This window comes from Gallinula chloropus (assembly GCF_964237585.1).
Source record: "Gallinula chloropus genome assembly, chromosome: 8".
Taxonomy (NCBI): Eukaryota; Metazoa; Chordata; class Aves; order Gruiformes; family Rallidae; genus Gallinula; species Gallinula chloropus.
In genome coordinates this window covers 26,814,134-26,828,540 of record NC_140093.1, presented here as the reverse complement: position 1 = coordinate 26,828,540, position 14,407 = coordinate 26,814,134, and the positions used below count along the sequence as shown (strand labels likewise).

At 41.2% G+C, this 14,407-nt stretch overlaps 1 protein-coding gene across 1 annotated transcript in view; it reads right to left on the bottom strand.

Annotated features, from left to right (window-relative positions):
• Positions 1–2,382: 2,382 nt before the first annotated feature.
• The window catches only part of RHBDD1 (rhomboid domain containing 1), a gene marked incomplete at its 3' end in the record, with an annotated part of 32,659 nt that continues 20,634 nt past the window's right edge, over positions 2,383–14,407 (bottom strand). The window contains exon 6 of the mRNA XM_084267253.1: positions 2,383–2,501. Within this exon, the coding sequence (XP_084123379.1) occupies positions 2,383–2,501 (119 nt within the window). The remainder of the gene's footprint in view (positions 2,502–14,407) is intronic.

Here is a 14,407-nt window from a genome sequence, read left to right as displayed (position 1 = left end):
ACAGTGAGTGTGTTAGGAATAAATTGGAACTCACATCCACTATCATACTGCTGTTCTGAAGCCTAAACTGATGGGGAGGTGTGTGTGTGTGTGTGTGTGTGTGTTAATGGTTTCAACTAAGGAACAGTTATTAATTCTGTTAATAAACTTCCCAAAATAATTAAGTACAGAATTTGCCAATAATCTAATCCCAGATATTCCACTCAATTCAAGAAGAAACAAGATTAGTCCTACCAATCACTCTCTACTCTCAGTATCACAGGTCTTCATTTCTAGTGGCAGCCTGTAATTGAAGTTATATGCCTTAATTGCTATAAAGGAGAAGACACAGTTTGAAACGTAAAAAAATATTTATTTCAATTTTCTATACAAAAAAGTTAACAGCTAAACAGTGAGTCCTGACCATTTTTCTAAATACTTAGTTTCACATACTTCTAACCTCACTTTACAAAAACAAGCGCTTTTAAAACTTTAATCATGTTTTAGGAATGACTTTTTTTCACCTGACTGGGGGTTAATGCAGTGGGCTTGGATAATGGGAACAGAGTTTACCAGACATGGGAGGTTACTCTGTGATCAGAGGTTTCAGTGGAAGACTAGAATTGGCTCCTCAGACTGCTTCCTCCTCATTTACATATAATTATTTCCCACTGAGAACAATATGCAGACTGTAGGCAGGTTTCTGTTTGCCTGTTTCTAGAGAGCACAGGAGTATCTGGTCTCTCACAACAGCAGCCAACAGTTCTTCGCTACGAAGGGGCTGGGACCTGCCGGCAACCGCTCTGCCGCTGCCTGAGGGGTACGGCCCGAGCCAGGCAGCCATCGCACCTCTGGGCTCCCAGGACCCCCAGCCACATTGCTGCTGTAACTGTGTTGTGCTGCTGCTCGGCATAAAACTCAGCAAAAGGGATGGTGAAAGCAAAAATGGCACAGGAGACAAAGAACAGCCCGTGCTCTTCTCTGCAAACAAAAGCTTAGCTGCAGCAGGTGGTGTTCCATTTCAAGAGCACAGTGAAAAAATGAGTTTCAGGATCTTTTCCTGGTTTTGAAACAGCTCTACATTTTCACATTCAAACTATAACTCCACAGAGAAGTAGACCTCTTAAAGCAAAGACCGGTGATCACATGATGAACCTGGGAAGAAATTAAATTGCTCATCCTAATGCTCTGCTAAATTAGTGCAGCAGAAAATCCAAGCTGTGGGCCAAAGGCCAGTCATGGAATTATTCTTGTGCAATCCCACCTCTTTGGGACTGAAAACACAGAGGAGTGTCCCCAACTTGAGCAGAAATTTGGCTATTTCGAGGAACTTCTGCGTGGTAGCAGAACAAAACCCCTTGAGGTTTAGTTACCATTACTGAATAGGCGGGTGAGGGTCTGTCCAAGGTGACAGCTGAGCTCCCTTGCTCTATCAACTCCTCTAGAAATGCTTTCTAGAAAACCAAGAATTGGAGGTCGCCTGTATTTAGACAGGATCTCTTCAAACTCTTACTGCTGCTGCTGGACGTGAAGAGACACGTACAGAGAAAGCATCACATTTCTAACGCCACGTGAACAGCGTGCACAACATCCAAGCTTTCTTACAAAGGCAAATAGGTGCTTCAAAAAAGCCTAAGTTACTAAATAAATGTATTCTTTCTATGGCATATCCACCCCCTGTCCATAAAGCTCCTATCAAATTATTTCAACTCTACAGGGAAGTGTTTTATTTAAAACATAAATATTAAACAAGGCTTTAGGAAACAAGTGCTTACAATTCATCTTGTGGCATACAAGCTCTAAGTGCAATGGCACGTTTTAAGAAAAACTGCAACACAAAGGTTGTGTTAACTCCTTAGGATAAGGACAGCCACAGCTTTTTCAGAGTTTAGGACTGCTGAATAGCTTAAGCCTAGACTCCTGATCTAGCTGTCATCAAAGCAATCTTTTCAAGTGACATTTCAGACACCAGTCCCAAAAACAGTTGGTCACCACAGGTAATAGAGGCAAGTCTGTAAGGAAAAATTGCATAGTTTGACAGTTGTATAAAAAAAGTACTTTCTACACCCATGATGGATGAAGAAAACCTGTTGTCTGAGAATACAGTAGTTGAGAAGCCAAGGAATTCTTGAAGCTACAAAAAAGAACTTCTTTTAAAAGGCCAGAGAGTTTGATAAAGCCATCAGTCTTTAAGGTGCATTAAGATGGAGACTGCCAAAGATCACATTTTGATTCCTACCTCACTCTCTTTATGCAAGTTCCCATTTTTGAACCTGAGCTCACAAAATCTCTGCAGTAGTAGTAAAGTAGTAGTAAAAAAAAAAAGGAAAAATAAAAATATTACAAACACTTTGGTAACTCTGAATAGCACTTCACAATTTCCATCATTGAGACCTGCTAATCTCATTGTCTCTCAAACCTACGAAGCCTTTGCCGCCGCCATTCCTCCTCCGAATGCTGCTCAGGTGGGAGCCAGAAGCCGTAGGGACGCCGCTCATTGTTATACCTTGTTCCACCAGAATCTACAAGGCACAAGAGACAAATGTTACTTCTTCTGCAGCACGTGAGAAATGCCCATACCCTGTCAACCAAAACACTGCAAGACAAAGGAACCGAACGTTCCCAATTCCAGTGGTTTCAGGGCAATCCCAGCATCTGCTCTTCAGACACTGAAACAAAAAGAAAACCAAAGCACAAAGGGAAGAACAGGTATTAGCCTGGGAGTTCACATTTTTCGCTATCCCTGCTTTATACAGTAACCTCCAGACTGTTATGCTATCTAAGCATCCTCAGCAGATGCTTCTGGCAAAACCTGCCTCTGGTTTTGCTTTCAGTACCGCAGGCCAACATGTGCTGGGCCAGCACCCAGCCGCCCTCAGCAGCAGCTTCAGAAACAATGTGAGCAGAAGCAGCACACCAAGACCCAGGGTCTCTGCCCTGGCACCCCTCCTGGGGACAGGAAGGGGCTGTGCAGCAGCTCTGCAGCAGCAGTCTCATCCAGACACCAAGGGGAGACGCGACTCCAAGGCCGTGGTTACGCACCACCTCAGCTGAGGGGCCACAGGAGACACGTCCCTCTGGGCACAGCAAGCTGCTCAGGATCAGCAGTTACCTGCAGAGGTCACACAACAGCCACTGCCACACTCAGTGCTTTTTAAACTTTCACCTTGGGATCTCCTCTCAGTCAGCAAAAGTGGGTAAGGAAAAGCAGACAAGTGTTGTGCCATTACGTTCATGACTTCAAGATGAGTTTCCAATACAGGTGCATCCTGCACCAGAACTTGTTTGTAGCTCACACACAAGGCCTGTTACCTGACAGGAAGTCCAATTTGCAAAGAGACTGTGAGCTTCTCATCCAATTACAGCAGCATTTTAGCTTGCAGAGTACTCACTAATCAGGTATGAGTCCTTGAAGTGTTAGAACATGTCCATAGTTTCCCCTCAGTGTTTGTCAAGATGTCAAACTCTGAGAAAATGCTTCCAGAGGTACCTGCTTCCAGATAAACTCTGACAGGCAGCAGCACTAACGTACGTGCTGTTGCTCTGCGATGCACTGTTTAAAGGGATTTCTCAAATCCATGTAAATAGAGGGAAGGAATTTCACTTATATTTTAGTATTTTATCCTCAGCTTGTCCCCCTGTCTCAACTTGCTAGAGACAAATTTCAAAAAATACTGAAACTTAATACTCTGCCTCTGAAAAACCTACATCATTATTTGACAAATATTAGCCAAAATCCCATAGAAATCTAACGTACTGAAGTCACAGAGCTTGGCACACATACTCATTTTGGGTTGTTTTAACCCAAGAGCCATCTCCTTATCTAAAAAAACCAGTTGAGGTGGTCAGTAGTGACTCTTGTCATAATAGCACTGAAGTATGTCTGGACAAACATGTTGAATGCCTGAGAAAGCTCAAGAAATCTTTTGGAGTCATCATGGTAGGCACATAATGGAATAGAAACCACAGAATATCCTGAGTTGGAAGGGACTCGGAAGGATCACCGAGCCCGACTCCTGGCTCCACATATGAGTATATCTAAATGTATTTATCTTACTCAACATCTATGGTTAAGTAAAGAAATAGTTAAACACCACTGAATTCACTACAGCATTCTCAGGGATATTTATGGTGTCACAGCAAGAAGATTTCTGAGAAAAAAAAAATCACTGGGGGTTTTTTATAAGTATATAGTATCTGGGGTGAAAAAATGGGGAAAAATCAGGAAGTTAAGGGCTTTTCACAGAGTGGTTTATGTAATAACATAACACCACTTAAAATGTCTAGTATTTTCTTTGACTTCTGATGGGTATCCTTTCAATATGAATATTAATAATAGCTGAAATACACACATATATATATGGCATAAGGGATATATTTGAATTATCCTGTTACCCAAAACAGTTTTCCTGGCACTTTTTAAAATTACAATATACACATTAGTAACAGCTTTAATCACAATGTAAGCCACAGCATTCAGAAGTGGTAGTTAGGCTCTGCTACTACTGACACCCCACCCAGACTGGCGTGCAAGAAACAAACATCATCTTGTCAACACGCCAGCAGAACACTTCCAGGCTAAGGGACTGCAAGGTATTTAAAAGCCCAGTAAGACCAGATGACAGACAAACCCCAAGGATGCTGTACCAAACACCAACCCTTACACAGCAGATTTTAAAGTTAACTCCACTGTGCACTACAGCTGTGTCCTGTGAATGCAGAAGACAGAGGTGCCCCTCCACACCTCCCCCCTCACTCTGTTTCTTGTCACTGAAGTTTGCAGTTACAGGACTTTGTACCAAAACAAGATAATCACCCTAATTGCAACTGGTTTAACTCCACCTGTATTAGTGTAACACAGACAAAGCTTTAATAGCCTCAGACATTTCCATCCACACATTAAATGGACACGCTTACCATGCCCTCAATGCTCACTGCAGTCAGGCACTGCAGCACGTCACTCTGCACCCCCAGCCCCCCCTGCACCATGTGCAATGCACTAAGCACTGGAGCAGAGGTCACCTAGCATGGCAAAACCAGAAACTTGATTAATCACAGACACATGGTCTGAAATGAAGGGGACAATGCTCATTGTCCTCTCTTTTTAACAGCTGAGAAAACGGAGGGGGGGAGCAGAGCAGCACACAGCTCATCCACTCAGGCTGCCAGTGCTGACACCACCCATCCTTGTCCCTGGTCTTCCTTCAGCACCTGATCTATGTTGAGATTTGCACAAGGAATTGCTTGCACAGTAACCATGACAACAATTTTAGAAAGGAGACTATAAAACTGACCCATGAGACCATTTTTGCTAGTTAAAAACCCAACACAGACTGCTACTCAAATTTGCACCCTTTCTTTTGGATTTAAACAGTACAGGAAAAACAACCTACTGAGCAGGAGTCTTCTCAGTTCAAAAGATAAAAGTAACCAGGGGAATCTCTCAAGAAACTGAAGTCTGTCAGACTCTCTGGGTTCCAGTCAAGTTCCAAGTTTTGGAATCAAATTACTGGCATGTTCAATACAATCATTTTCTAAATGCAAGTGCCCAACTCAGTGAGGCAGAAAGAAAAGCACATCTTTGCGTGGGACTATTAGTCATACCATGCTGGCATTAAAGACTTTGCACTGAAAATTCTGCACCCAGTACAGGTTCTTCTGATTCCCAAGAAAAGACTCTGGTTGCGTTTGTTTTTGTTTTTCATCTTAACTTCTATTACCTGCTTTCTCAGTTTTGTAATTCCCAAAATTCTGCCATCAGTAAGGCAATGGGTATTTCTGGTTTAGAAGAGAAAATATATTCTAAGTTACACAGGAAGAGACAGCACAAACTCAGCACAAGTTCAAGGAGTTAAAGACTGTCCTACTGGATGCAGCTCTTTCAAAGGAAAGACTTCACTCTGCAGTACACCTGTATTTCAGTTCTGTTCTCATGCAATTCTGGGTACTATTAGCTTACAACAGCTGATAATGCCCAAAACTTACTTGGAGACTTTGTGACAACAGAAGGAAAGTTAAGGAGTGTTTCAGTGTGCCTTCTGGATTCCTACTTGAGATGTTCATGAAGTAAAACCTAAACTTTCATTTCATCACTGAACTGACACCAAAGAGCTTGCCTTGCTTGTAACAGGTCATTTGCAAGTAAGATTATTTCAAATTAACTACTATAACACTAAGACCTTTTATAGGCCAATCAGGACAGCATCAGATGACTATTATTGCTTCTTTCTTGAATCAAACTGTATTTATTTTGTTAAAAGGCAAAATTGATGAAAACTATTATTAAAAAACGTTGGCTTCTGTTGCTATACCTACTGCATGATATATTTGAAAAAAAAAGACAATTACAATAAAATTGTAATTGTAAAGATTTAATTTATTTATTCTCCCATGTATTAAAGCACAGGCAGCTCTTGCAAACTGAGCAAACAGCAGGAGTTTTTACTGTGGACATTCACAGTTTGTTGCCCAAAATCACTAACACAGCCAATCTCCAATAGTTCCCTACCTGCCAGAAAGTAAATCTAGTCAAAAACCCCAAAAGCCAGAAGAGATGTCAGCAAGAAGACATGAGTTGATCCTACCCAGGCTTAAGCCTTATCTTTTCCAGAGAGCTTCAGGTCTGAAGCATTTTGAAAAAGCTCATCATCTTGTAGCAGAAAGCAAAGCAGCAAGAGTATGACATGCCAAACTGCTTTAAGTGATTCAGAGAAAGATGCTTGAGGAGCAATTTAATAGTCAAGTAATAGAACTTACAACCCATGCAGATCCATATGTTTCAGTAAAGGATGCCCAAGATGACAGCTGCAACTGGGTCCCTGTTTCTCTCTTTAAGAAACTAAACAAAAGGAGAGAGGGCACATGCTAGCTGGTAGTATTAGCTTCACACTTTTAATTGTGCACATAAGACTTCATTAGTAAGGAAGAAGGTGATTAAGTGAAGAGATCTTAGTCCCCTGCCCCACATTTCAGCAGGGAGGCAGCAGGGACTGGCTAACCCTGCAGATGGGTCTGGAGCCACACAGGCCACCACAGAAATTGGGACAAACTCCAGCCAGCAAAGCATTACACCTTGGAAGTGGAATTAGGGCTATTCTGAAGCAGATGGGCCCCAAAGAAGCTGCTGCACTAAATATTAGAGAGTTATTTACTGTCTCCCTGAATTGAAACGCAGGGATTACTTGCCAGCATCTAGCAGTTCCTCTGTTCCATCAGGCTTCTTCAAGAGGAGAGCAAAGTGAAGGCCACTGGAACACATATATACTTGTTTCTGTACTAAACCAGTGCCAAGTTCAGGGCTGGGCTTGCTATGGTGTACAGTGCTCAACAGCAAAATGCCTCTCCTGATGAGACCAAGCACATAACCAACACCTGAAGCAGAACAGCTAACAGCTGTCAACCCTCCAGATTCTGCCTGTCTTGTTATCCAGTACAGCTTGTCTGTAGTGTTTTTCTCATTTTGTGTACCTGCAATACCACTCTGCACTCTGGACACACACAACTTGCTCTGGGAGGCTTTTCCCTGTGGCAGCAACCAGCTCAAAGGCACCAGAGCTCTTCTACATCCTCAGCACTTCAAATACTAGAATACAGCTACCAGAGGCATCAGCTAGAAGAGCAGACAGGAGTAGGTGGAAAAACTGACTTCTTCAGAGATGACAATTTATAGCTTAGAGTACTTCAGCAGAAACAGCCTTTGAACAGGAAGGAAAGTATCAGTTTTTCTAGTAAGAACCCACCAAGACCATCAAAACACCCAAAGACAACTCCTGTTTCCCAAAGAAAGCAGGCAGCTGAAAGGCTGTACCTGACCTCATAGAATGAGAAGTTCCAGCTACACCAGTCTAACAGATAACTCAGAACTGCTCTTCTCACTCTGACACACAAACCTGCAGCCAAACTCCCTGCAGATGCAAGCAGAGCAGTCCCCCAAGCAGCACAGAGCTCCCACAGCCACACCACTGCAACTTCACCTGCACAACTGCCTTCTGCTCATCAAGATGGGATGCAAGTAGAGTTTTAACCATGCCACCCTGCCAGTCTAGTAACACCTGTAGAATATGTGTGAAGTGGAATTTTTTTGCTCCTCTCCATGAAATTCAGCGTAAGGAAGAAAAATCAACTGGTCATGTCACAGGGTGAGCCAAACAGACAAAAACCTCCACACAGGGTTTTAGTTCTGTTTCTAGTGCCAGCCACAGAAGTGTCACATAAAACACACTCACCTGATTTTTTCTCCCTCTCTGAAGTAGTGGCCTTAGTTTTCAGTTAGATAACAGCATCTCCAAGAGTTTCTCTAAGCTTCAGGAAGAATTTATCAAGCTACCAACCTGTGAAATCTGGCTGGTAGAAATATGCAATTAGTTCCTGATAAGCATTGATGCTGCTACACAAAAGGGGTGTAGCAAATAAGTTGTGCTGGTATTACTAAGCAGCATGTCTGTATTTCTTTTCCATGCTAGCTTTAGTTGTAACAGAGCCACCTAGAATATTTTAGTTTAACAGTTTACAGTTTTCAGTACCACTATCTTCCCTGGCACTCCTGAGTGTGGTACCCACACAAAACCCAAACCACACAAACACTTACATACTCATACCAAGAACAAATACTTGTCATGTCCAAAAAACCCTCTTACTTTTGTAGAAGGTAACCACAGACAAGCAATCTTTTCAACACAGCAAGGAGCATACAGCTAACTAGATGGTCTTTGAGGTCCCTTCCAACTCAAAGCATTCTCTGAACCTAAACAATCAGCAGAGCACCCCAATCTGGATGAAAAGACGTGTCTGTGCCAAGAGGACAGCCCACAGCAGTGCCTCAGGTACAACCCTGCCAAGGACAGGAAGTCTACACCTAGCAGTCAAGTTCAGGTATTACATGGCAGGCTGCAGCAAACTCACTGCAGGATTTCTTTTCCTTGAAACCAGGTTTTCTGCAGCTAACAAACTGCTCACTCAGCAGCTGCTATGTTAGCTTAGGTCCCCACAAATGCAGTACTGTTAGGATCATCTCATACAGACATCACCAACTTATACATCTTAATTGCTTCACTGCATCTTCTGCATTATGTCATTTGATTATGCAACAGGCTGCCAGCATCTGTACCTATGTCACCATCAGAGGAGTAAGAGAAATACTGTATTTGTTGGCATAACAGCTCACAGATCTGGCAAGCTCTTCCAATCCTTTTTCTAGGAACTGTTTTGAGTCTAAAGATGGCATATGTTGTCATGAAAGCCAGGATGTTTGTTCAGACCCTTCAAACCTCTCCTCTAGGAAACACAGACAATACAGACAGTCTCTATCCTTGGTAATCTTCCCACAGCTCCTGAACAGAAGGTCTCTTTCCTCCTCCTAAAATTAAGAAAATGGAAATATAAAAAAGTGTCTGGAACCCTCCAGTACAGACCTTAAGGTATGTGCTGTGATGTCCTTTGGGGGTCTCAACATGACATCCTCCAAGAAACAGATCAAGATTGCTAAAATAGGTGTGAAATAGACAATAGTGATTTGGAAGTATTTGATCAAGTGTCCCGACTTCCATTTGCTTTCATTTATACCAGTTTCATACAATGCCTCTTCCATAACTAGCACACCCCTGCTAGTGATGCTGTAAGGCCAGGATGTAACCAAAGTTCACAAACTGCTCTTGAGCACGCTACAGATTACATACAGTGTACTATGTTGCCCTACCTGTGGTATACAGCTGACTGACTTCCATTTTTGCACAAAATACCAATGTTTAAAGCCTTCTATTTCAGAAAATGTGAGTTCCCTCCATTTATGAACAACCAAGCATTTAATTTTCTATGCATTATCAGCCAGATGTTTTTGATGCATATGGAATGGAAGAAGTGAACTGGAGGGCAGGAAGAAGTGATAGTTAAATGCTCAGTGTTGCTCTAGTTCTTTCACGTCTCCCAGACAATCAGTAGTAATCTCTTAAGGGTAGTTCAACCAACTACCTCCTGATTCATCGAGGTGCCCAGACAACCCTAAGGAAAGGCACTGCACATGCAATATTTGTTTGCCTCAACTCTTCTGGAAGCCTCTTAGTCCTCCTAAAGCATGAGAGGAGGAGGAAAAACAAACACAGCAGCCTTTTCACTCTTACACTGCACTGGAAGGCAGACAGGAACTACAATTTAAGGGAGAAAAATGTCTGCTTTTATTCTTTCACCTCCTTCCCTCTGCAAAATGCAGACATGCTATGTAGTCTGACAGATTTGGCTTTTAGCACTTATCTCTGTTTTTCTTATTCAGCTCCAAGCAGACCACATGCAATAGCCTATGCTATTGTCTCTAACGCTGCCCTTCAAGTTTCTGTCAGGGTATGAAAGAAGTTTGTCATGCTCTGAAGCAAACTATTCTCCCTGGTGCTGGTGCCAACATTCCTCATCCACAGACTTGAAAAATAACAAACTGGTGAAGAGGAGAAATCCAAGTCTAACTATTTTTTTCCTGTGTTGTGCTGAAAAAATCAACTGGCTGAAAAATCAAAACACAAATTAGCAGGAAATTAGTTGTTGCTAATGAAGTTAGAGGGCAAGTAATGCACAATGTGTCCGGATGCTCAACCCATCCCACTCTCATATTTAAAAGAGAGCAGGACAATGCTGAGAAACACACAAACCCATTCCCTGCAGAAGTTCTGATAACTTGGTTTTGTTGGGAAAAAGAGATGGCTAAGACTTAATATGGGCATCTTGATCTCTTCACACATGAGGATTTTTAGATTTTAGTCATCCCTGAAAGTCTCACCCTTGCTGTATCCACATCAAAATAACAAATTCTTGCTTAAGTAACAGAAGTTGTTAAAATCATATTTGTAAGGTTTTCAAGTACCTGCAGTACATCCTTCACTCAAAAGCCTAGAATTGGGGACCTCCTCTTATTCCATGCTCTTTTCTATACAGCTTTCTCCCTTGGATGGTCTGTTCATGCACGTTCCTAAGCATTTAGATGTTTTCAAATTCCATCCTCCAAATTATATTTAGACATTCAGTACTTGGTAAAATTACTTATTTACTTTACAATTCATATGTTCTGTATGTTACTCTCTTGGACCTTTTCTACAGTAAGTTATACAGATCAAGTAAAGAACACTGTCCAAGAGTGAACAAGAGGACTATAAATGAGATCTAAGACAAAGAGTAGAGCAAGAACAAACAGGATAAGGAGTTACACAAAGTAGAACTGAAAAGGCTGAAAGTTTCTCCTGGCACAAACAAAGAACAAATGCAACTGAAATTTCATCACCCTTAGGCAGTTGCTTACAACTATGAAGCTACTCACAAGTTATGTCCTTAAACACCTATTGTTGGCAGATATTTTTGTGTGACGTTACAGTACTTGGTTCAGTGTTTCTGAATCGTACAGCTGACAGGAAAGTTCTAGTCCCTTCTGGATGCTAAAAACGTGACCAGAAAAAATGGAACACAAAGGTGTCCTGCTCAATTGTTAAAAAAAGAATATTTACATATCATTGATTAACATTAATAACTTCAAATCCAATGTGGGACTTGAATAAAAGGATTTAATGACGGTTAAAACACAAGCGAAAAGGTAAGGGAGTGACAGCAGCTGAATCACTGAACATTCAAGCTATGTAATTCCTTGAGTGAATAAAGACAAAAAGTACATTTGTGCTGATCTGAATCACCATTTTTCCCCTTTGAAAATACACTCAACGCTAGATTTAAGTTATTTCAGGTTCATCAAACCCAGGCTCTAGCCACACCTTTTTGTGTACTACAGGATGTAAGTGGCATTATACATCTTTCACCAAGTCAGACTTAACAAGTGCAGACGTTCACTACAACCTTGCAACGCTCTGTGAGCCACACTGGAATTCCCAACTGAGGCCAGGATGTCTATGACTTCTTTGCAGAAAGGATCCTGTCGGTCTGTACTTGCTACATGTAACTAACTGCACTAGGAAAAGCTGAGCTAATGAAACAGTCTTTTTGATGAGCACTGGCTCATATCCAGGCAGAGCTCAGGGCAAGCTGAACTTGCTCATCTATGTCTACAAGGTTGCACAGCCATGTAAGACTGAGTATGAAAGACAACATTCTCCCTTATATTCCTTTTTTGCATAATCAAAGCCTCCTGCTGCAGAATAACAACAGCAGGAACCTATGGCATGCTCCAAATTACAGGTTTATTTCACATACAAGCTATTCACTCTGGACAGAAAACAAGAAGTATAAAAGAAGCAAGCCAGAGCACAGTGGGCCTCAGGAACACAAGGATGCAGCCATGATGCTGACCAATGAGATATAATATAGTTTTCCTGAAACTATCAGGAATGACTGATTTATTCGGTCCCAGTGACTCAGTAAGGGTTCAGAACACATTAAGATAGTCCCAATGAACAAAATGGAAACTATACTCACTCTGCACAACTAATCCAATGATAAAACAAGAGTTAAAACAGTAAATCATGGGTAAACCCCAGATTAGGAATATTCACTGACCTTCTCCCTAAAAGCATCCACAGAGTTAACATTCATAAGACTCTCAGTGTGTATATAAAAATCACATTTGAAAAGGAACCAACACTTTTGTCTTTCCTCTGCTGCATTTCTGCTTGCCTAACAAAGATGTACAACAAAAACCTCAGAACAATACCCATTTCCCAGTGCCAAGACTAAGAAACCCCTATGGATGGATAGAGATACCAATACAGACTGGAGCCACTCCACAGCAACTACCATCTTCTCAAAAGCAAGAAAGTCTTTTTAAGAAGCCCCTACACAACTGCTCACAGCTGTTAAGCAGAACTACCTGTTCTCCATCAAGGTGACCCTGCCAAACCTGTTGTGAAAGGAACAATATTTGTTCCTTTAAGAAAAGTTCAAGTTACTGAAGGGGAAAAAAATCCAGAGATCACTGAAGCCAGTGAGAAGACTCATTTGTGACACCAAGTCTTAGAACAGCCTCTACCTCCACATGCAAACCCTGCATTTGTAACAGAGTGAATGTAAGAAAAACATGTCTAGCTACAGTCAAAAATATTTCTCTAATAATAAAGTGCTTTCTTCCTATTTTAGTTTTCTTTGGCAGTTGAAACTTCTGCATGGAGGAAACCATCCAAGAGAAAGCTGCATTGGCAGTATCTTCAGAAATGTTTGCATATTCAGGAAGTCACACACCCACAAAAAATGAGCATTCTGTAAACATTTTTGCATGGAAATCTAAATAAATACTTTGTATTAGTGCTACATACTTCTTAAAAAGAAAAAAAAAATAATGATTTTTTAAATTCCAAAAATCTTTTGTAGCAATAATCAGAACCTAAGAACAACTATGACACTGTCAAGCTTGTTGCCCAAAGACCAAAGGATGTTAACCTTTCAGCCAGTGTTTCCAAAACCACCTGATACACTACCCAGTGTCTGATGCAGGAATGAAAGATGGGCTGCATTAAGAGAGCCACTACCCCCTGAACATTAAAAACTGAATATGGCAATCTCAGCACAGTACTATAATCCAGGGCAAACCAGAGAGAAGCAAACAATGCCAGGACAAAACAGCCTTGGGAGACATGATGTAATAGGGTGTCAAACGGGAACGAGGGAACCGATGTTCTCAGTGTACTGGTGTCATGATGCTGACACATGAACACCTGAGTAATGAGCAGGAAGGGAAGTAGAAAGAAACAAACTACTAAAGACCATACTAGCAGTTTGCACAGCACTTTCTAGTGTTTAGTACATCAAAAGCATTCTCTTAGTACATTTTCCTCCAGACATCTGAAGGAAGGCTCTCCACACACTATTCCTGAAAGGAAGTCATGCCTCTACTAGAATGTCAAATTGTCTGTATGGATATAACCATAACAATAACACAGGAGAAATTACAAGAAATGTGTAGTGCTCTGGACAAGAGACAGCAGAAATAAACATCTAATTTCCATGGTTATGCTAATTCTCTGGAGGTCTTTGCTACATTGAAAATCTTCAACGTAGTACCTACATAGAAAAAACCCTCTATATAACCTGCATTTCTTCTTGAATGACACACAGCTGGTCCTGAACTGGTTATCCACTGTTTACTACCTGGACCAAACGAACATTGCTTTTAAAAAGTTAAAAAAACAAATACTTAAAATGTAAGACTTGAGTGCATTTAGTCTCTGCTTAAACAAAAATAAAGGAGACAAGACTACATCCAGTATTTTCAAAACACTTACATGCTATTTAAAGCCACAGAGCAGTATCTTTAAAGGTCAAGTGTGCACAAAGCTTAAAAAATCTACCATTGCATGTACTGTTGCTTTTAAGAAGGAATTAACTAGACCACATTTTTATCTAAGATCTCTAATCTAGTCAAAATGTATTTTAATCAGATATAATGCCCTGCATATTTGAACATATTACATTAAGACATTTCTACAGAAACCATCACAGTCAAATACAAGGA